The sequence below is a fragment of the Panthera onca genome, chromosome A1, assembly GCF_046562875.1.
Source record: "Panthera onca isolate mPanOnc1 chromosome A1, mPanOnc1 haplotype 2, whole genome shotgun sequence".
Lineage (NCBI taxonomy): Eukaryota > Metazoa > Chordata > Mammalia > Carnivora > Felidae > Panthera > Panthera onca.
The window spans coordinates 105,323,752-105,348,507 of record NC_138339.1 but is presented as its reverse complement, the minus strand read 5'-3'; the positions used below and the strand labels follow the sequence as shown (position 1 = coordinate 105,348,507).

Below are 24,756 nucleotides of genomic sequence, written 5' to 3'. Positions count from 1 at the left end.
TGTGTAGATACAGTTGGCCACGTAAATTCAGGGAGCTGGACCTGACTCCCTGAGATTACCACACATCACAGGGTGATGACAATGCAAGCAGTCATTCACACATGAAATAAAAATTGACAGGGATTGATAATAATGTGCTGAGGAGGAATATCACACACCCCTGAGAGAGTTTAACCAGCAAATGTTATTGGGAAAATTGGCCATCTCTATGAAAATATGTGAGGTGAGCTTCCTTCATACGCCGTACTAAAATGATTTTCATACAGATATTAAGTGACCTATAAAAATTAAACCCTCAAAAGTAAAATTAATATGTACATGAGTATTTTACTTAGGATGAGAAAAAAATTTCTTAGCATGAAAAAGTGGAAGAAATTGCTACGGAAAAGATTGATAATACAAGTATATTAAAAGTTTAAAATTCTTGAAAAAAAAAGCTTAAAATTTTTTAAGTTAAAACCACTATAAAAAGTTAAAACAACAGTAAGTGAGCAGATATCTCCAGCAAATATAATGGGCAGAAGTTTAATATTATCAAGTCATAAAAAGCTCTCTTTAAATGGATGAAGGAAAAAATTGTAATACCCACCTACATAGGCAAAGGACATGGACAGCTCACAAAAGAGGAAGTAGAAATGACAAGTAAACACATGAAAAGTTTGATCTGACACTAATCAAATAAATGCAAATCAAAACAATGAAGTACCAGTTTCACCTGATTTGCAAATATAAAAAAAGCATATACACAGTGATAATAATCATATCTGGTGATGGTGTAGCTAGATGGGTATGCCTAGCACACTAATGTAAGTTCATAATTTTTTTAGAAAGCAGTGTGGTTTTTTGTCAAGAACACTCAAAACAGTTTCTATCACTTGAAATATTATTTGCACTTCATGAAATATAATTGAAGTTAATCAGAAAAATACTCAGAAATACATATTTAAGGATATTAATTGTAGCATTACTTATAATAGCACAAAAAATGGGAAACACCCTAAATATTAAGTAGTAAGAGGACTAACGCTTACATTGTAGTCCATCTGTATAACGAATAATTTGTAGCCATTGAAAAATCATCACAGCGGGAAAAAAATTTAATGGCATGTGGAAATTATAATTACAACCTAGTCATTAAAGAACAGGATGCAAAAACTGAATACGGTTTGTGATCCTATTTAAAAGTACATTTGTGGGGCACCCGGCTGGCTCAGTTGGTGAAGAATGCGACTCTTGATCTAGGGGTCATGAATTCGAGCTCCACACAGGGCATAGAGATTTCTAAAAAAAAATAATAATAACAAAAGTATGTTGTGATGTACGCACTATCAAAAGAACAGAGTAAAGAAAAATACCACATTACATTAGTAGGATTACCAGTTTCACTTTTATATTTTATTTTCTAAGCCCTCTACCATGAGCACCTTTAGAATCAGGTTTTTAAAAGCTATTTTAAAACTGAGCAGTTCCTTTTCTGTGGATTTTAAACATTCCACGAGCAAAATCTCATGTGCATATTGCTTCTACCGTCACCATCTGCCTTGAGTTTAAAGCAGTTAAACAGTTATATGTTTAGTATTTTCCAATATTAGTAGCAGTGCTAAAGTTACCCCCTCAGTCTAATTTATCCTTACTCAGCCCCACAGTGGTGATGTGCATATGCTTCTGTGTTCCACCTAACTTCACCTAGAAAAGCATGTATCTGCCACAGAGAAGCATAGGATCTGTGTGAAGATTGGAGTGTTTTTTTTTTATGACAAATATTGTTAAATAAAAATGGCTTCGGGGCAAGGGTGCGTGTTCTGTGCTTTAATTGCCGTTGGAAAAACATTATGAAACTATTTAGCAGAACTTCTTCATTTTCTAGTTAAAAACATGTTCATTAGAAGTATCCTCAGTAAAACTGGTTTGTGCTAAGAATCAAAAGATTGTAAATCCTCTAGCCTGTGATGGAGAAAACAGTTTTGTCCTGTTGTAGCTTCTTGTCATAAAACGGGAAACCTACCCCTTACTTACGCATTGTCTTTGATCTCATCCATATTCCACCTGAGAGCACATTTTTAACTAGGAGGCTTTTAAGTCATTCTATGAAGTTATGAGCTATTATAACATTTAAAATTTCTTCCTTTTAGAATTATAACTTGATTTGAGTTGATAAACCAAGTGTGGATGTTGTTATTCATGTTTATTTTATGTCTCAGGGAGACAGAGTCAGCAAATCTTACTCCATTTCTCTTGGGAAACTAGTTCAGGTCCAACGTTGGCTGAGATTCACTGATGACGTACTAGGCATGACACCACTCCCGTCCCGCTCCACTAAAACCATCATTTCCCAGGGTCAAATCCAATGATTGCTTTTGTAAAATAGTGTCATTCAGCCTGAGCGTCCTGCACAATTTAATGTCAGGAACCATTTCCTACTTCTTGAATATTTCCCTTCCCTTGATTCCTCTAATTCTTCTGTGTTTCCATTCTTCTTGTTGGTTCCTTTTTTGTGTCCTCATCCATTTTAACTGTTGGAATCCCCTGGGTTACATCTTTTTTGTCACCCTTGTGACAAGTGCTCCCTTTACCAAGGCCTGCCGCTTTGTGCACATGGTGATTTTTCCTACAGTTTTATGTTGAGCCTGAACATTGCTTCCGAACACAGATGCCTGTTTCTGTTTGCTGGAGCTTTCTCCATATGAACGTGTCCCACCAGCACCTCAAATCCAACTGTTACTCAGTAAGCAACTTTATTATCGTCAATTCTGTTCTCACTTTTGGCCATGTCATCATACCTGGCCACCCAAACTACTAGTCTCATAAGCATCTTTTGTTAGATCTTTCCTGCTAAGTCTTCCTTTCCCCCTGAAATGGGTTTCACCTCTGACACTTCTCCTCACCCACTAGTTCAGGACTTTTGCGGTAGAGCAAGGACTGGGCTCCCTCTTTCTGCCTGCTCTCACTGCCTGTGTCCACCTCCATGAAATTTCTCTTCTCTGTTGAATTTTTTTTTTTTTTTTTTTTTTTTAGGCACATGAACATAATTAGTTCTTTCAAGAAAAACATTGATGGATGGTCATGACATACATGAGGGTAGTGGTTTCCAAGCGTGGTCCCCAGAGCAGCGGCAGCTCCTGGAACTAGTTATAAATACAAAGTCTAAGGCGCCAACCCATACCTACTGATCAAGTAACTACGATCGTGGAGCCCAGTAATCTGTGGTCTAATTCTCAAGGTGATTCTGGTACACTGTGCAGTTGAGAATTACAGCTCCATAAGTTCTGAAGCCTGACTGCACAGAATCACCTGCAGAGCTTTAAAAAATACCAGGTCCCAGACCAATTAAATCAGAAACTCCATGTGTCTGACCTGCCATCAGTATGTATCTTTTTGAAAGTTCCCCAGGGGATTTTGATACATAGTAAGGTTAGAGAACAACTTAATCTATAAAATCCACTTTCTTTGGCAGAATCCAAAGCAGTGTTTCTCAAAATTGAATGCACATTGGAATCATCTGAGAAACTTTAAAAATGATCCTGCCCCTGGGGCACCTGGGTGGCTCGGTCAGTTGAGCGTCCGACTTCTGCTCAGGTCACACGTGCTCTCACAGTTCGTGAGTTTGAGCCCTGCGTCAGGCTCTGTGCTGACAGCTCAGAGCCTGGAGCCTGCTTCAGATTCTGTGTCTCCCTCTCTCTCCCTGCTCATGTTGTGTCTCTCTCTCTCTCAAAAATGAATAAACTTAAAAAAAAAAATTTAAAAATCCTGCCCCATCCCCAACCCCCATTCTGATTTAATTGGACTGATATCTGCTTTGTCATTGGCGGGTTTGTTTGTTTGTTTGTTTGTTTTAATGTTCCCTGGACTATTTTAATATCAATCCAAGGTTAAGAATCACTGTTCTAAGGTCAGGATTCTGAAACTTTAGTGTGCCTGAGAATCACCTGGAGTACTTGTCAAAAATAGGGACTCCAGGGGTCCAACCAGATGCAGAATCACCTGGAATACTAATTAATTAATACTACTTACAAGTATTAATCTTCATCCATTCTCTATGTTCCCCACCATTCACTGCCCTGCCCTGCCCTAATTTCCTGCAACTTTCCTTTTATGACATCAAACTACTTGGCATTCTTTAAATGTGCTTTGCTTAAATCATTGGGAAAAAATGTAGTTTGTTAAAGCTAGTAAATGGTCTTTAATCAGTTGATTAGTCATTTAGAAAGGAAATAAACTAGACTGTTCTCTCAATCCATACACCAAATAAATCCTATATAGATATAGAAAAAAAAAATTAAAAAGAAACCATAAAGCACTAGAAGAAAGTATGGCTGCATTGAGGGAATAATTTGGAAGTGGGGAAGGCTTTTCCAAACAAGGTACAAAAGTTAAAAGTCATAAAGGAAGATGGTTGATAAATGTGATTAAAAAAAGATTTCTCCTTGAAAAAGTTAACCATCACCAACATTAAAACATAAGAACTGGGGCACCTGGGTGGCTCAGTCGGTTAAGCTTCTGAGTCTTGATTTTGGCTCAGGTCATGATCTCATGGTTCGTGGGTTTGAGCCCCACATCAGGCTCTGTACTGGAAGTGTGGAATCTGCTTGGGATTATCTCTCTCTGTCTCTCTTTCTGTCTCTCTCTGTTCTTCCCTGTGTGCATGCGTGCATGCTCTCTTTATAAATAAATAAGAACAAATGGGAGAAACATCTTCAGTGTATTGACACAGCTGCCTCAGTGTGTATAAATACAATAAAACAAGACAGATCAATAAAAAAAGATTAACATAACAATTCAGAAGAATGAAGTAAGAGCCAGGTAATTTGTACAGAATGAAACACAAATGGTTAGCTAACATAATTAAAAAATGCTCAGGTTCACTCATCACGTAAAGAAATGCATATCAAAACTACGATGCCACTAAAATCTTAAAAACAATTCAGCATTGGCAAGATTGAGAGGATGTGGTGCCCCGTATGCTACTAGTGAGAGCATACATTAGTGCAGTGTTTCTAGAGAGCAATTTAGCCATCACACCAAAGTGGAAAATGGACACACGTTTGGACCCAGCAGTTCTGCTTTTAGGAATTTAGTCTTGGAAATAATCACTTAAGTGTTGTTGCCTCACAAACTGTAGGCCCCCCTGCAAAGAGGGGAAGGAGAAACTGAAGAAAGAGGCCACTCCACATCAGGAAGTGGCAGCTTTAAAAAGCCAGGGAACTTCCTTACAAGGCTGGCTAGAGGGGCCTCAAGATGGGTAGTTCTTTGCGTCACAATCAGAATCTTACAAGCTTATCTAGACGACTTATGGGTTCAGTCACGAATTGAGTCCAGTCATTCTCAACGCCTTACTCTGTCTCAAGGCTGTATCCTCAGAACAGCTTCCCCTGTGCAAAGTGTACATTCCTAGGATAGGGGAGGGGATAAGGAGCCTCCGATTACCTGGGTCTAGTTTCCGGGTCACATGGCGGTCACATCCTCAGAATGACCTCTGTAGAAAGTATTCACAAAATACTCACTGAATCATCAAAACACTGGTATCAGTCTAAATATCCATTAATAGGAAACTAAGTAAATTATGGTTCAGGGCATACTGGAGTTTTATATGATGATAAAGCTGATGACAGAGATTTAGGTGTGGTGACATAGAAAGATGTAGATAGATTATTAAGAAAAAAAGCAAATTTAGAACTATACATATATCTGGCATGGTATTATTGGGGGACTTTTTAAAATATTCATAATGCATGCTTGCACATCTATATGTGTTTCTGGATAGATCCATACCCTGTCAAAAGAGGTTGCAACTGAAGAGTAAAAGGGGGGGGGGAATAATGAGTTCATAATACATGTTTGAATGAATCCATGAATGAGAGTCAGAAGTTGGGACCTATTTTTGGTCTTTATTGTATACCTCCCTGAACTTTTTTTTTTTTTTTTTTACTATGTGTATATAATTGCTTTTGTAATAAAACTAAATCTAGGTAAAATTAAGCTGTTCTCTTTGGTACCCTGTCCCTTTGTTCAGTTTCCTCTGAACTTAGACTTAAAAGTCTCCTTTAAGTCCTTCATCTACTACTTGCTCTGGAGGTTCAGCTCAAAGGTCTCCTCTGTGTGGCCACCCATCCATCTTCTGAATTCATGGCTTCCTCAGTTTCTATCACATAAGTACAGTATCTTACTATGTTATGTTCCGTGTTTCTTCCCTACCTGATGGGTGAGAGCATTGTGGTCAGGGATGGTCTGATTCATCTAACTTTCTCCAAAAGCCACCAAGAGTCTTCTTCTGATAAACGTCTCAGTCTTGTCTTTTCTTTATACATATACATATTTTTTAATGTTTTATTCATTATTTGAGAGAGAGAAAGAGAGAGAGAGAGGGCACAAATAGGGGAGGAGCAGAGAGAGAGGTAAACAGAGAACCCGAAGCAGGCTCCAGGCTCTGAGCTGTCAGCACAGAGCCCGATGTAGGGCTCGAACTCGGGGACCACAAGATCAAGACCTGAGCCAAAGTCAGACGCTTAATCTTCTGAGCCACCCAGGCACCCCCCACCTTTTTCTTTTTAGTTTATTTGTTTATTTTGAGACAGAGAAAATGTGTGTACAAAAGCAGGAGAGGGGCAGAAAAAGAGAGAGAGAAAGAATCCCCAGCAGGGTCCATGCTTACCACAGAGCCTGACACCCAACTCGATCCCACGACCATGAGATCATGACCTGGCCCAAAATCAAGTTGGTTGCTTAACTGATTGAGCCACCCAGGTGCCCCGCGTCTCAGTATTTTCCTCTTGAGCTGCTAAGCACTAGTCTGTGTTACAGTCCCACTTGGTCTGTCACTTGAAGTGATTGGCCATTTCCAACCCCTCAGGTATTCTCAGAACACGAAGCTCTAATTTCACCGCAATCTCCAGAATTGCCAATAATCCATTTCATCCGTCATCACTGCCAACATCAGTTGAAGGAAGTCACTGGTATCAATTACCTTAGACTTAATGGATCTAATGAAGGATCCAGCATATAGTGGCCTTTTCCCCCCGCTGAACTTTATGGAGATGTTATTGATAGATAACCTACATAACTTTAAGGTGTACACCATAATAATTTGATATATGAATATATTATAAAATGATTACCACAATAAGGTTAGTTAATATCTTCATTCCCTCACATAATTATCTTTTTGTTTTCTTTTTTCTTTTCTTTTTTTTTGGTGTGTGGGGATAACATCTCAGATCTGTTCTCTAAACTTTCAAGTATATAATGCATTATGTTAATTACAATCAATACACTGTACATTAAATCCTCAGAGCTTACTCATACCTAGAAATTCATACCCTTTGAACAACATCTGAGCATTTTCCCCAGTCCCTAGTAGCCACCATTCTACTCTGTGCTTTTATGAATTGAGGTTTTCTAGACTCTACATATAAGTGAGAAAGTACAGTATTTGTCTTTCTCTGGCTTATTTCACTTAGCATAATACCCTCAAGTTCCATTTTTGTTGTTGCAATAGACAGGGTACCCTTTTTTATGACTGAATAATATTCCTATATATATAAACCGCAGCTTCTTCGTCCACCAGTGGGCACTTAGGTTGTTACCATGTGTTGATTATTGTAAATAATGCGACAATGAACATGGGGTGCAGATACATTTTTGAGATAGTGATTTCATTATCTTTGGGTAAATATCCAGAAGTAGTGATTTCATTACCTTTGGATAAATACCCAAAGGTGGAAATTTTGGTTAGTATGCTATTTGTATTTTTAATTTTTTGAGGAACCTCCATACTGTTTTCCATAATGGCTGCACCAGTTTACATACCCACCACCTAGGCACAAAGGTTTCTTCTTTTCTACATCCTTGCCAACCCTTGTCTCTTGTCTTTTTCATAGTAGTTACTGCAAAACACGCGAATGATATCTCACTGTGATTTTGGTTTGTGTTTCCCCGATAATGAGTGATGTTGAGCATTTTTTCATGTATCTGTTAGCCATCTATACGTATTTTTTAGGAAAAAGTTCATTTAAGGTATTTGCACATTTGTTAATTGGGTTGCTTGTGTTTTTACTGAGTTGTATGATCTCCTTATATATTTTGGGTGTTAATTTCTTATCATTTAGATGGTTTGCAAATATTTTCTTCCATTTGGTAGGTTGCCTTTTCGTTGTGCTGATTGTTTCTTTTGCTATGTAGTTTTTTAGTTTGATGTACTCCTATTTATTTCCTTTTGATTTTATTGTTTGTACCTTTGGTGTCATATTCCGAAAATTATTGCCAAGCTGATATCGAGGGGCTATTCTTTGTTTTCTTCTAGCAGTTTTACATTTTGTGGTGTTGCATTTAGTTAGGTAAGGATTTGGCATGTGATTTAATATTCCAAAACTTATACCTGTTGTGTAGCTCATTTTTCCTTCAGAGGGCCATTGAGACCCTGTCGTGCTGTTGAAGAAGACTGATCACTTTTTCCCCTACCTCAATACACTTCAACATACCTGAAGGGTTCGACACATTGTAATTAGTAACTGTGGCCCCTTAAGATAGTGACTGTCTAAAGGTTGGCATTTGTGCAGAGAGAATCAATGAGTTGTGTGTGGTTTGAAGCAGGCTCCCCTCACCCTACCCATCAATAACTTATGAATGTATGCTAAAAGTACCATGGATGCGTATATACAACACAAATGAGGACCCGAATGGACACATCTCTGTCATGGAGAAGGCCAAATCATGTTTTTCTGTAAGGAGGAATGATAAGGATAATTGGAGTGGTCTTATTTTTGCTTCTGATAATTACGTGTTGCCTCGAGGCCCCTGTGCATTGATTTCAACTGTTCTCATAATTGTAACTGTTCCAGTATTACATGACCCGAATACTGGTGTTCCGCCTATGAAAAATGAAAGGAGATAGATAGTTTTAAGGCTAGTATCTCATTCATATACTGTTAGGTGGTGATTGAAATGAAAACTGGTGTTCTAGCTTTGAACAATCAAAAGATTAAAGTTGATAGTGAACGTGAAACAAGATTATGGTTAACGAAGGGTTTTTTTCCTTACATTCTATGGAGATTTCTGGTCTTAATCTGGGAACATAGGAATGATACACAGCTAAGCTTGGGGTGGAGGGAGTGTTTCTGTTTGAGAAGAAGGGAGAAATTGTGGAAGTAATCGAGTGTGGAGGAGGGTAGCAGTAGGATTTGGGTAGAGGAAGTATATGATTTCTTTGATAAACCTAAGAGGAAACCTGTGGGCAGGTGGGATTTCCAGAGTGTTGACATGGTAGGATGCTCTTTGTTTGGTTTGATAGAGAAAGAATTTCAAATCTTACTCCTTGGAGTGAATCTGTAAAAGGGACATTGAACTAGTGTACATGAAACAAGAAGGAGGGAGGTTGCCTTATGGAAAGAAATGGAGAAGTGGAAAAAAATGCAAAGCTTCCTGGTTAAGAGCTCTAAAGGCCAAATGGAAGTTTTGGATCTGATTTATATATCGTATGAGCAAATTCTAAGCTCATGGTTCCCAATTCTGGCAGCATTGTACAATCACTTCGTTAAAAAAAAAAAAAAAAAAAAAAAAAAAAAGCATTGGGACCTGGATATCAGCATTTTTAAAGCTTCCCAAGTGATTCTCTTATGCACCCCAAGTTGAGAACTGTTTATTGATCTAAGGATATGAAAGAGGAGAGTGGAAGAAAAAAATACTAAGGCAAAGTCTCAGGACCAGGGAATTTCCAACATTGGGATGGTTTCTGGGAACTGAGCGTCACAATTCTGATTTGTTAGATACTTGGCACATTGCATATTATTTTATAATGAATCAATAGAATTGAATGTCTTTGATTCTTTGAAGTCTGAACCTGTTTCTGGAGTTAGAAATTGAAAATGCTTAGGTAACTGTTAAAACAATAAACATATTTTGCTTCTTTCACATAGACTTCCTGTGTACGAGAAGCCAAAGAAGCACTTAGAATTTGCTATATGGGGCCACCTTAAATTGCACATGTATTTTTTAACTGTAAGAGCTGAAAAGAAAAAGTTTATAATAGAGAATACATTTAGATTATATTTAGCAAGTTACATGGATGTGCACACCATGCCATTTAATACTTCCTCTTTGACTAGAAATTACTAAGCAGTTGAAGCAAACAATCTGAGAGGAACCAATTTCCTGATAGCACCCTCCTCTCTTTTGTAGGTAAAAAGGGAAGAAATGCTTTGTATCTAATTATGTTCCAGAATTGAAATCCTTTCATGTAAAATAGAAAAAAAATGCACACCGTAGGTTACATTCTTTAACTCCATCTTTTATCCTGATTCAGATATGAATTAATTATCTAAGATGAAGGAATGTGTCAAGTTTCATAAAATTGCATGAACCTTCAGAATATCTGTTGCACTGGCTATGTTCTTAACTTCCCTTTTTTTGACCTTAAAAATGCTACTCAGTAACTTTAAACAACAGCTAAAAATAATCTCTATTGTGGGAAGATGAATTACTGTAGATGGGAGGAAAACATAAAGTATCAACTTTCTTCATCACTCTTGACATTCACCAGTCTTTACTCGGGATCACCTTGAGATGTGACATCAATTCAGAGTAATAAGGAAGGGTCAATGAAAAGCTAAAACATTCTCAAGAACCCATTATGACACATCTCCAAGGGCTTTGTGTCAATGCCGCAGCATTTCAAATAGAGTACACGAATTCCAGAGAACAGCTTCATGAAATGGAGACAATAGGCATCTGCAAGAGTCTTATGACATAGAAGTTGACCTGTTACTGGATCTCTCTTTTACTCCCTACATGTTTCCCATGCTGCACCCTCACCACTCATTGCTTATGTTTCCCATGCTGCACCCTCATCACTCATTCCTTAGAAAGCGTCACATGTACATTGGGCAAGAATCTGTTGTGACACAGTGTATTCTCCACAAGGTTTCATTGTTGAGAGCTCACTTTTAGTAAGTAATTTTGATACATTGAAGGACTTTGGTTTAAGAAAGTGTTTTGTTTTTTTTTTCCCATGAATTTGGATGCAGAATTGGTTTTTCAAGATGAGTCTAGAGCTGGGTGATGTATAGAGTTAGCTGCCTCTATCAGATTTTTGGCTCTTTAGGTCTTGTTGGCCTCTTTATCTATTGTAGCAGGTAGCTCCAAGCTCTGTGCATAAAAAAACCTAATACATAATCAATTGAGTTTTTAAAAAGCTGTGTGTTTCTAGTTTTCTATATTGTAAGGACTAGGTTAGGCACTGAGAATCCAAAATACACTTTCTGTGTATCTACATGTATAACTAGAGTTCATCGTCTACCAACATTTAGAATTAGTGATTAGAAGAAGAGAGAAAGGGAATAGAGTACATGTTGTTAGATTCCATTTAGTTTCACGCCATGGTGACAAGTAACAGAATGATTGAAGTTATCATTACTCAGACTTCATTGTTTAGCCTGTAGAATTTTTCTTCTCTATAAACCCTTCACCAGCACTGAGATTTGAGTGTCTGAAACAGATTAAGACTATTCAGTCTGCTAGGTACTAAATAATGTGAACTGGAGGGGCACCTGGGTGGCTTGGTCTGTTGAGTGTCTGACTTTGGGTCAGGTCATGATCTCACAGTTTGTGGGTTCGAGCCCCATCAGGCTCTGTGCTGACAGCTCAGAGCCTGGAGCCTGCTTTGGATTCTGTGTCTCCCTCTCTCTCTGCCCCTCTACCGCTCACACTCTGTCTCCTGTATGTCTCAAAAATAAATAAACATTAAAAAATTTTTTTAAGAAATGTGAACTGGAAAAATGTTACTTGCTTTCAATAACAAAAACTATTAGAGAAGTTTTAAATATTTAATCAGTATAAATGTTATGTGAGAACTGCAACTAAATATAAATTGCATATAATATAGAACATGAGTACATTTTGATAGATTTGAAATTATTTGAGGTGATGTCTCTGTAAGTAAAAGAGCCTAAAGCCTACCCACGTAGTCTGTCTTATACTCCCAAGCTCTCTCCTCCCTTGGTTTTCTTCATCTCAGTAAATGCCACCATCTACTCTTTTGCTTAGTCTTGAAATTTAGGAGTCCTCTTTGTTTCTTCTCTTTCCCTTATCATCCCACTCAATCCACATTTTCAGCCAGTCCTATTCATTGTCCTGCTAGACACAGCTAGCATCTGCAGTTACCCTGTCCAAATTGCCATCATATCTTACCTTATCTGTGCGAGTAGCCCCCTAACTGATCTCCCTGGTCCGCTCATGCCTGCTTAGAGGTCACAGAACACTAGAAGGATCTTTCTAAAATGTAAATTAAATCTTATTATTCCCTTCTATGTAGTAGAGGATTGATAAATATTTATTGAATGAATTAATCAGGGAGATGCTAGTGAGTAGTGATACTGGCTGCTGGAAGATCAATAAGCAGGAAGGGACAGAGAAAAGCAAAACAGGTTCGGAGAGCCCATATTTTATGAAAACTTTGGTTCATTGTCTATAATGCTCTGTTTACTTGAGAACACAGAGAAGTCTACTTTCCATTTGTTGGCCTGCTGTGGACACTTCACAGCCTACCCAGAGATAATGCCACTGATGGCCAATCAAGGTTTTTCTGTGTCCACTTAGATTCTAAACAGCTGCCCAGCTTTAATTAATATCCTACAATTATATCTGGAGAGGAGCCAGTTGCTGAGACAGCTGTCTAAGTGAAGGGAAGATCTTTTTTTTTTTTTTTTTTTTTAACTTTTCTTGTGTTAGCTGGGTCTGGTAGGATGGAGTCAAAGTACTCAGATGATTGGAACTATTGTTTCTGAAAGTTCACTCAGCCTAAGGTTCCTGCATAACTGTTCCAGTGCCCATCTTATATGTTGGCATCCGTGTTGGAAGGATATCCTAGGTTGGATTCTTTCCAGTTTGCTCTTAGGGCTTACTTTATTTTGGTGTGTGTGTGTGTGTGTATGTTTGTGTTTAAAGTTTATTTTTGAGAAAGAGAGAGACAGAGCACAAGCAGGGGAGGGACAGAGAGAGAGACAGAGACACAGAATCCGAAGCAGGCTCCAGGCTCTGAGCTGTCAGCACAGAGCCCAATATGGGGCTTGAATCCACAGACCACGAGATCCTGACCTGAGCCGAAATCGGTCACTCAACCAACTGAGCCACCCAGGCGCCCCCTGGTCTTAGGGTTTAAAGCAGTGGCCGTGTGTTGCTGAGAATCTCCTGTGGAGCTATAGGAAACACGGTACTGATTGTTGTAGTATAAAACGGCACAAGTCATTTAAGCTGATCATCAAGTAATGACAACAAGGACTCAAATGGGGGCTTACTCTTTGATCCACCAGGAGTTTCAAATGGCAATTATCATTAATTCTTGGATTCCCTCAGTCCTGATAGAAAATCAAGGCAACCAGAAACTATCATTTTGTGAACAGACAGCTATTAAAAGCACATTAATAATCTGTAGTGGGTATAGCATATGCCTTTTAAATAGATTTGCAGCTTGTTTCTCTGTGGTGAAGACACAGGACTTCTCCAACCTAATTACAAAGCAATCAAACAATTTAATTAATTTGGAAATCACTTTCTTAACAATAACTGCCTCTACAATGAGGCACCCTGTGCAGAACCGTTAGGTAAAGCCCCAATTTGTTATATTGCTTGTATGTTGGCCATTCTAGCCCTCCCCCCAACCCCACCCCCGGGATCAGAGAGTTAATTACCTACCAAATGCCTGACCACTACTAAGGTTTACTTTACCAGGTCAAAAACATCAGCGGCAATAACAACATCCTATAAAGTGTCCTAGTGCTCAGACATCCAAGAGCCAGCAAATCCCTGGGAGCAGCAGGATTTGAGTTATAAGCAAGTGCTGCACATATGGGCAGAGAATTAACTGGCACCAGTTTTCGCTTGAGAGTCTCTCAGGTATTGCTTTGCAGATGGGGGGATGAATTCAGAGAGCAGTGCTGTGAGGAGTGAAGGTCATGTGTAGGACGCCGGTTTCAGTCCGTCTTGCTTTTTTATCCTGGGGACTCGGTGTGCACATCCCTGGCAGCCTGGTCCTCATTTCATGAGTTAAGAATACGTATATAAGATGTGCTTTTTTTGTGTGTTCTAGGTTAGTGGTATTTTGAACGCTGTAAGGTTTTAGAGACTGAGTAGGTAACCTGGAAATCAATTTTTTAAAGTTTGCTTATTTATTTATTTCAAGAGAAAGAGTGCATGCACGACTGAGGGAGGAGCAGAGAGAGAGGAAGAAATCCCAAGCTGACAGCACAGAACCTGATGTGGGGCTTGAACCCATGAACTGTGTGCTCATGGCCTGAGCCGAAATCAAGAGCCAGATGCTTAACTGACTGAGCCACCCAGAAGCCCCAGAAATCAATTTTTATTCAAATAAGAACACAGACTTCAAAGTTTGACTCCTACCTTTCTAATCTGCTAATCTTGTTATTTCTCCCTAAGGAACATTGAGGAATATTCTGTAATAACACAGAATAATCTACAGAATACTCATCCGCCCTTTTCATCTCCTAGTAGTACCATGCCACTTCTCTCTCCAAATTCCCTACTAATGGGCAGTCGTTGTCCCACAGTGGGCAGTCAGTCACCCATAGTCTACCCATATTGGAAATGTTTGGTCACTTGTAGTCTGTAATATTTTCATTACTTCATTTCTAGTCCATCACCAATTATGCTAGGTTTGCTCACCAAAATATTTTTTCTGTTGGCCTGTCAGGTCCTAATCTCAGCACCTCAGCTCCTCTTCTTTGGCTGCTCCTCTGTCCGCCTAACACATTTATGCCATCTATTGAGACATCTATTGAGGTTAAGACATCTATTGAGGCCCTCCTCTGGGTAATACCAATAAACGTAGTTCACAACTCATTGGCTCTACCAGTCTGACTCCCCTACTGCCAGAATATCTGTCTCTACTGCATTGCCCTACTCCCTTTGGGTCGTTTCTGTCTCCTTCCTGAGGTTCTTCCGTTTCTTCTTTTGAGCTTCCTGAACCGTCTTCAAATTAAGCTGTAGTCTCTTGTCTTTAATGAATTGTCAGATATTCTAGTTCAGGCCACCATCATTTTCTCTAATATCCCATACGTTTAAGAGCCTTTGTGATAGTATGTGGGGGGGGGGGTGTGTGTGTATACACCTTGGCACTTAAATCTAGATCTGCCATAAAACAGGAAGAAAGATCTGTTACTAGCAAGATTTTGCAGATGGCTTTGCAGTCTTAAGTTTTGGAATTTGTGTTTGATTTTACAGCAATGTAGTGGATGAGAAGAAAATGAGGAATATTTTCAATCGATTGGCTTAGAAAGGCAGCACAAGATGCAGAGGCAAAACCCAAAGATTGAAAATGGTTAATGGTTGGGGTGCCTGGGTGGCTCAGTTAAGCATCCGACTTCAGCTCAGGTCGCGATCTCACGGTTTGTGGGTTGGAGCATCGCCTCGGTCCCTGGGCTGACAGCTCAGAGCCTGGATCCTGCTTCAGATCCCATGTCTCCCTCTCTCTCTGCCTCTCCCCCACTCGTCCTCTGTCTCTTTGTCTCTCAAAAATAAATGAACATTAAAGAAAATAATAAAAACAGAACTATTTAATGGTAGCCTTGATTTTTTTTTCATTAAGAGCAGAAAATTAACCTATCTCTTTATATCTCTGTCTCTACCTGCTCATCTTCAAAGTGAGGGGGTTGCCATGTATTGTAGGATGTTACATGGCTTCCTAGGGACCACTCATTAAAATCACTAAAAGTGAGAAGAATTTTAAGTTCATTCCTTGTTTTTCCCTTCTTTAGATTTTTAAAAATATTTAATAAGCTCTCTCTAGTTCTAGTTGATCTCATTATAATTTCCAGATGTAGTGTTCCCTTTACAAAGAACATGGGGCTAAGAATTTGGTGCCAGGTTTCATTATTTATTCTCAATGAATTGGGTAGCAGAGATTGTTAGACCTCTCATACCTTGGCTTCCAACAATTAACTGTTTTGTTTTTCCTAATAATTTAGGAAATCTATATGGGGTGTGAGCAAAGTGAACATTTTTTTTCCCCCAAATAAAATCTACACTAAGATTTTTGGCATTAGATTCATTTCTCTTTAGGAAACAAAACTTTTAGCCATGTTGAATTTTTCAAGATCTTTCAAGGCTGTGAAGAGTGATATATAAGCTAAGTTGGGAAGAGATGGGGCAGGGAGAATCAAGGCTGTTGGGAGAAGTTGACGGAACTTAATTTAGCTGTGTAGATAAATGGACGGAAAGAGTCCTGGCTTACTGGATGGCAAAAGCAGAATACATTTCTCCAGGGGCCCAAGGAACAACAGATGCAAAGACATGATAAATTTCATTGCAGCAGAGGGAAAAATGCTTCTAGATTCTCTGTCCATAAAGAAATGGGCTTTTCAGCGCTTCCTATTCAAATGGCTTTAATTGTGCTGTCTGTCATAAAGTTAATGGCGTCTGTTGAAGACATCAGTGTAAACTTTGCAACCTTAAGTTAATTGAAAAATTTCAGTAGGGGTATAACCAGTCCAGAAGTCCTCAAGGTAACACTAAACTTATCCTCTTTAATGGGTTAGTCTGTTCTTTTTTGCACACAGGTTATAAATTGTTTACAGCTAGGTACTGACTGGAACATGCAATCTTGTATGCCTCACACCTAACTACAATTGTCACTTCCGTTATAAAATCAGTAATGTGGGAACTAGCTGGCTGTAAAGGATTAAACAGATCTTCCTGATTTATTTTCCGTGTTTCAAGATCGTACAAGCTTAGTTTGCAGCTTTCCCTCACCTCCTTATTTAAACCAGCTACAATTCCATCCGGTCCTCAGATAATTCTGCCAGTCTAATTAAACATGCAGAGGGAAGCCGGGTGGTCTGGAGTGTCCTGAACTGCCCCTCACCAGCTGCCTGCCAAGCTTTCTCAATGATCAGCAGCAGGTTGAGTGTTCTGATGGAGAAAGTAACAAGCCCCCAAGGAGCTGCTCTCTTTACAGTGAGCGGTCTGTGCTCCCCCTCCCCCGCCCCCCATGGAAGGATTTAAGAACACCCCCTGCCAGCCTTTGTGTGATAGTGGCTTTTAAAGCCTGCCTGGCCAGTCACAGCCCAGATGCTTAGGAGCAGGGGGACTGTTGAATAAAATATTGATAAGGGCTAATCCTGCTGGGCCACTTGGGCCATGCTGAGAGTAAGCTAGGTCATTTGGCAGGCGAGAATTCTACCACTGAACCACCCATGCACCGAGCTGGGTCGTTTGGGAAACAGGTCCAGACTGCTGGGTTCTTCCCAGGATTTTATGATCAGTTCTGACATTTCCACCTTTAAAATATGTACCCTGGAATACAAGGATTCATTTTCCAGAATTCAGACATGTACTCGGTTTCTGTTAATAAAAAAATACTAAGGCTGCTTTTTCTAAAGTAGAGAGCCCCCACCCATTTCTAAAGTAGAGAGCCCCCCCCCCCGCCCCCGCCACACACACACAAGTTGGAGCATACACTTCTATTTCCATCACCTGTTTAAAATGTTAACATCTGTAAGACTAAGAATCAAGACACGTGTATATACGTTATTCTATAGTCCTGAAATACTGAGGTTATTAATCTGTGGAAGACTGCTGCTTGGTGATGGGTGAGTGTGCTTATTTATATACCTGTGCACTTAGAACGCTGTGCTGGGACTCAAGCCCATTTGCTCTCCCGCCCCTGGCATACACACACACACCCCCAACTCCCCCCCCCCCCCCCAGCCCTGCTGCCAGCAAAACTAAAACATTCTTGGAGATGGACGTTTGACAAAAATGTACAGAAATGCATTACTTGCAAGAAGATGATTCTGGATGTGGGATAGGAATCATGTTGTGATTTTTCCCTCTGTTTCTCTTTACAGGAAACAGCCCTCAAGATAGTCCAAGAAATTTCTCCCCCAGTGCCTCAGCCCATTTCTCATTTGCACGGAGGTAAGGACTTCCTTTGAGTTGAATAGAAAAGTGTTTTGTAGAAGATCCTGTCTCCCGAACCTCACTCTTCCTCATTCCCCGCTGTTCCCTCCTGTACCTCTGCCTTCTGCCTGTGTGATCCTACCCATCGTCATATACGGCTTTCTCTGAAGCTCCCTGCCCAAAGATAGCTTTGGACCACTGCAAAACTTTGTTGTAAACACTCCTGCTTTAAAAGTTTAATAATGATATCTGACTCATGCTAGCGTTACATGGACCTCTCTTGGTCCTTTCCCTGATGGTGGATTCCCAGTGAGGGCAAAAAAATGACTGTTTCCATTTCTTTCTCTTATCGCCGGTGCAATGCCTTGTGCTTGATGTTCAACAGATTATTACTGAGTTATCTGAGCTTACATTATAAGGATTTGATTGATTTACATGTCCTGGTGCAACTGTTTTTTGTTATTGTTGAAATAATTTTTTTTTTTTTTTAAATGACCTTTCTTGGGGTCGCAGGGTATAAAGTCTAAGATGGCTCTTTATGTGAGAGAGTGAAGCCACCAATTTAGTAATCCCCCTATGAACTATAGGACATTTTATGTTTTCTCTTCCTATCTTAGTTAGAATTTGACACCAAGTATTGAAGATACATGTTATTTCTGGGTCATTCAGTCACAAGAAAGTCTTGTTGTTCAGAGGATCATGGGCATGTGATGTAACATCACACCTTTTTTGTTCTAGATCTTCTACTGGAAAAACACAGAGAACAAAATGCCCCTTCAGCTATAGGTCTCTGAATATTCAGGACAGATTCAGTTTATGGTCTGATTGTCCTGCATATTTGCTCATTTTTCTCAGAGACCTAACTATACCATGAAGTAGATTAACATAGCACTAATAAAGACTTGTGTGTAGGTTTAAAAAAAAATGGTTTTAACACATGTTACTAAGCAGCAAAACCTGGAGTGTCCTCACTGCCATTTGTCAGCACGTAATGCATTTACATTACTAAATCCAGAGAAAAGGATCTGTTGGCAGTATTTTCAGAATTCTCTGTAATTAAGATTCCCTTGTAAATGTCACACATTCCCCACTATGTGGTAAATGCCTGTGTGTGTAAGGTTCCAGGCTTCACTGTGGGCAGGACACAAGAGTATAAGACATGCTCTCTAAGGAACTTGAGACACCTCCCCCCCCCCCCCCACCCAACTTTTGGCCCTTTTCCAGCTTTTCTTCTTTTAGCAACTTGTTTTAAGCACTTAAAAAAAAAAAAATGAGAAAATTAACAGGTCTCGAAAAGCCTGTGTTTACCCAGTGAATATTAATTCATGATAATGCTGCTACTCTAAGTGGAAAAAAAAACCTTACAAAAAATTAATAAACAAGAACCCACCGTAGCCTTTAAAACATATCTCTTAAAAGAATGCATTTCATCACATTAAGTAGTAAGAAAAATGCAAATCTCATTACAACGTGCATTTAAGCATGACAGAAATCATAGTCTCTTCATCCTGCCTTATTTATAAAAATGAAGAAAACCTGATAATTAAGTGGGTGACTAGCGGATAGGTCAGTTTGGTTACTATGCTACTTAACAAAATACACAAACCCCCAGGCATATGCTAGTTTTTGACCAGTAAACCTTCAACCATGACACAAGATGAGCACAGAACTCTAGCCCATTTTGCATGAATTTACAGATGGAACTCCCTCTACAGTCTTCAAAAAGTATTAATTTCAATTAGGACATGAGTGATCATCTTTTTAAACTTTTATTCAAGTAAACAGAATCCTACATTTGCTATGAAAACTCAAATTGGTGTATTTTTATATAACCTCTGGTGTGTCTGCCTTCCATCTTAAAGTTGATTTTTATTAAGGAGACATGGAACTCGCGGGTCTCCATTCCCTTCCATTTGGTATGCATTTTTGAGCCTTTAAGAAATAATACCATTTTTTAGGGTCTCCCATTTTAATATTTTGTATATTCAGTTCAGCAGAGAAGAGATTGCTGCATTTTTTAAAACTATTCTTGAGTGAAGGGATAAAGATCAAGTTTATTAATGTTTTCTCACCTTATATATGTAATAATAACCCACCAGTAGACATCCCCTGTGATGTAATAGTTTAATTTCAGGCTGGAAAATATGACACTCACTTGCTTTCTGCATCATCTAGTACATATATTAAAGGTAAAATTCTCATACTGATTTTTTTTTTTACCACTGTGCTAAAAGGCTGAAAATGAGCATTGTAGTATAGTAAATATTTTTACTTTGCTAATAACTGTGATACTGATTTACAATCCATCCGATTACGGAATTAACATTTTTTTTCCTGGGTGAGAAGATGGAGGTAATAACATTGTTCTGCCTTTCCCGGAAGGTGTGGGACTTATTTGGGAACTGCTTTTACTTAGGTTGGAAATATGGAGCCCTGAATACATGCCATAGGTGTTTCCTAGTTGGCTTGTTGTTGCTTACCAGAGTAAATCTCAGAATGTATTTGCACAAGCAAATTACTAGAACTCAGCAATTGCCTGCTGAGTTCAGGTCATAAGACGCTTGTTGAGTGCTGGCATAGTTCAGCTTGTTCCAGGATCAACCGGAATGTCAAATGTGTCACTCCAGGTGACTTATAACAATTAAATAAATAAATCTTCTTCCTCTTCATACAATTATAATAGCCAGGTTGATACTGGGACTTTTCATTCTTCATTGTACACTGTATTAATCTAAATTTTTGTGAGTCATGTTGAAATGCTGGGTTTTTGTGCCAATCTTTCTGTATTCTGTGTTCTCATCTGATGTTTTTCGCTTCTTATTCACTTAGTTTCACATTGAGAGATTTTTACCCACAGGAGAAAAAAAAAAAAAAAAGGAAAAGAAAAAAAATTACTCTTTAAAAAAGCCTTGTTGCTTTGGCAAGGATGAAGTCTGTCTTCCGATAACATTTTATTGGTAGCTACGGCAAAGAAAAGACAACATTGTTAGCAGGATCCAAATTGCACTTGTGTGATAGCCTTCTTGAAAAAAGAGGGCATGCTCTCTCTTAAGTACTATATGTAGCGCATATAGTAACAGCTGATGTGCAGTTGTCATGGTAATGAAAACGCAATGGTCTTTTGTGCTCCATTTGAGTAAATAGACACAGAGAACTTGGGGAACTTCATGAAACATAAATTATTTCTGGTCCGTGGATGCACAGGGTAGTAAGTACAGTCTTGTTTAAACATCTTTTAGTTGTGTATTTTCCAGAGTAAGCAAATGTAATTTATGTTTCAAAACTAATAAGAACCTGTCTTTTCTTGGAATTGTTCATTCATGTGAAATATGCTTATTGATACCTGAGGGAAAGGAGAGTTAATGAATCACAAAACAAAATCATGGTGGGGGAAATGGTGTCCCTTGTTCTTTCCAGAGACTAGTTTCTGATAATTGCTACTAAATGGACTGAATAATTCTTTTAAAAATCATATCATTTTTTACTTTTAAAAATAGGAGGTGTTTAAAATATAAAGTACACCATGGAATTTTAAGTCTTCAATAAGTAGCCTAATAAAATAGGACTCACCTGTGTCCATCTTGAGAACCATGTTGTTATAATTATTGTCTTTTTAAACCTTTAACATTTTTAATTGCTTAAAAATATTTTGAAAGAATGTTTGACTTAATTGTTCCCATTCCTTGTATGTGGTATATTTACGAACACTTTATTTTGCTTCTTTTTTTTAAAAAAAAACATACTTGATTCATTTGTACTCCAATCATGGTCACAGAAATGACAGGTAAATTTTACTGAAATTTTAACATTGTAGTATTTCTGTGATTCGTCCCCTTCAATTTCTCCATTTTGTCTTTGTGGACCATTTGCATTTATTGGAGGCAACATCCATGGTAGCCTGTGATTATATTTTCCCTTGAATGTAATTTAGTCTCAGATGTCAGTTTTGTTTTTTTTTTTTTTACATAAACATCTAACTGTGACATTTCTGAAATTCAAGTCTAGTGCTGTTGAATCCTCTGACTTCAACTTACTGTGAATTGTGTCTGTGGTAAATTTGGTCCGCTCTTATCTCTCATTTGGTAAATTGGTATAATCACGCATTACAGAAAGTCTACATATGATATTCCCATCTAAAGAATGCAGTAAGGCTCTTTATAATGTGTGTTTTTCCTGTTTTTCCCTTGGCAAATGTGCATGTGTTTGTTTTCACAGTGGTATATGGTTTTGAAGTCACAGTCTTACTCAGACAGAATAAATAATAAAGTAATGATTCCAGGAAACCAGAGATTTCAGAAAGTTCGCTTTTGGGTGTTCCCTTGCAATAGTATTGTCTCTACTGCTTCATTAACTCATCTGCGACCCTTGTAATGACCCTCACTCATCACCAGAATCTACCCCAGAGATTACCCTATGACCATTTGGAGAGAAGAATCACTCTCTTCAAGGACTTCTGACAGTTTTGCCTCTGTGATGGGGCCACGGTTGTACTCTGTGCATTAGGTTCTGTCACTAGTGGAGAATTTTCATTCTGCCCCTGCCATCACTGGCCAGAATGGGGTGCATACTCAAAACCTGTGCAAGGGGCTTTGGTTCCAACACTTTATGAAGCCAGGTCATGCCAGAAGGCAGTGACTCTTAAGAGATTCTAAGTATAGGGTCAGTCCCTTTTTTTAGTGTGAAAGTAATTTGCTACTTAAGGCTCAAACCAGCCCGGAGCCTCACTAATCCCTTCCCTAGATGTGATGAGTAGGACACTTGCCTTGAAAATAAGTGGAGCATCTTTAGGATGTAATGGAAGTCCCCACAGGCTCTTGTACCTTGCTGGAATTCAGGTACAAATTCCAAAAGACCCATGGCCTCAGTTATCAGTTTCCAGCTACGAGTATTTTTCCTCCTCCCTTTCTGTTTTTATTCATTTGAATCTGCTGAGTCTGACCATTGTAATTATCCCCGGTATTCATTTTGTCAAAGTGCGTTAGTGAGAGATCAATAATATGGATCAACCCATTCACTTTCTCCTTGTTTGGGTGTATTGATTCAGTTTAAATAAAAGTCAACCTGCTGTATAATGTTTGTTTACTCTGGCCCTTGCTGAACATTTCCTCATCCTCACTGACTGTATTTGTGTCATTCGTTTGGCTGAAAATACTCGGTTTCCCTGGAGTTCCCATGCAATGGTACTCCAGTATTGGCCAAAGCTAATCTCCCTTTCTCACCAGGACTGATGGACGCCGCTGGTCCTTGGCTTCTCTCCCTTCTTCTGGCTATGGGACAAACACCCCCAGCTCCACAGTCTCTGTAAGTGCCTAACTTGTCTCATCCTCCTCACAGCCACACGGCTCTCTTACTCTGTTACATGGGAGATGTTTTCTCTGGGTGTTTCCTGGTAGGAGGGAGAAGATAAATTCTGTATGTCTGCCACTGTGAATGGGTTACTTCTCACTTGATGAACTGACAAATATAAAAAGGACAAACTCTCTGGAACAAGCTTTTAAACCATGGTGCATAAATTGAGTTAAGTCAGTCCCAGGATCGCAAGTTTGGAGGAGATTGGGAGCTTTCGTTTTAATACCATTTGGTGTAGTTTGGGGGTGGAAATGCAATCTGGTTTTATTGCTTTGGTTCCACACCAGCGATGTCTGTACTGAAAATGCCATTAAACTTTGATGGCCTGGGTCTTATTTTCTTGTGTGCCTTAAAAGGAGGGATTTTTGTTTGTTTGTTTGTTTTTGTTGTTTTGTTTCTTTGTTTTTCTCCTCCAAAGAAAAAAAATGGCAAGCCTTAAATGTGTACCTTCTAGGTAAGGTGTTTTTTAAAGGGGAGTTTAAAAGAATTTAGTTGTAAGTTAAGACAAGGAGACAAAATGAAACCATGAAAATGGAATAGAGGAAGAAGGATACCCTTGCCCCAAACTGTAACATTTCAACAAGAGCCCTAGCAATTAATGGAAACAATTCAGTAAGTTAGATAGATGCTTTCTCAGGTTAAATTAGTGGTGTTGTGGGATATCTGTCTTTGCCAAGCTTCAGAAGCTGGTGGTCATTTAGAAAGACCAGGTATGTTGTAGGTATTCAGTGAATACCTAATGGAGTGGTCTGAATGCCCTTGAACCAGCCGGAATGTGGACTTGATGATTTCAGATTTCCTTCTAATCTAATACATTTCCATCTTCATTTTGTCAAAATCCGTGGTCTTTCGTGTAGGGTTTTCATCCGTTGGTTTGTTGGGGTGGTGCTGGTTATTCACAAACCCCAACACTGTGCTAAGCATATAGATTCAGCCATGTAATAGTACTTGCATTGAAAAGACGCTACAATTAAGTTTATAAACTAACTGGTATCACCACTGCTTTATATTATGTGTTTCCAGAATTCCGTATGTAGTATAATGTGAGTTTTCTGGAGCACCTTTAATACTGCCGTGTTAAAATCTGATGGATTCTTTTTACCATCTCCTTGGTCATTTTTTGAGGAGAGGTAATTTATTTTCCTATCCTCTGTTCCATTTTGCTGTGGTATGTGAGCTTATTGTCCATTTAGATAATTTTGGTGAAGCGTCCTGACAGTCTTGAGTGGTTTCAGTGACAAAGAAGGCTCACATCAGGAAAATGTGCTTCAAATTTGTAAATGGTTTCAGTGGATAAAACTGTCACTAAAAAACAGTGAAGTTACCCTTGGCTGCTGTGTCCATAACCATCAATTTTTTTTTAAGGTTTTTTTTTTTTTTTTTGATAGAGAAAGGAAGGGGGATGCCTGTGAGCAGTGGAGGGGCAGAGAGAGAGAGAGAGAGAGAAGGGGGGGGGGGAGAGAGAGAGAGAGAGAGAGAGAGAGAGAGAGAGAGAGAGAGAGAATA

General features: G+C 38.9%; 1 protein-coding gene across 13 annotated transcripts in view; it reads left to right on the top strand.

Moving 5' to 3' along the window:
• MAST4 (microtubule associated serine/threonine kinase family member 4) overlaps positions 1-24,756 on the top strand; it is a 564,301-nt gene that overhangs the window by 467,670 nt on the left and 71,875 nt on the right. For all 13 annotated transcript variants that reach the window (XM_078449281.2, XM_078449273.2, XM_078449270.2 and 10 more), the window contains 2 exons: positions 17,850-17,919; positions 23,124-23,202. In XM_078449281.2, the coding sequence (XP_078305407.2) occupies positions 17,850-17,919; positions 23,124-23,202 (149 nt within the window). The remainder of the gene's footprint in view (positions 1-17,849; positions 17,920-23,123; positions 23,203-24,756) is intronic.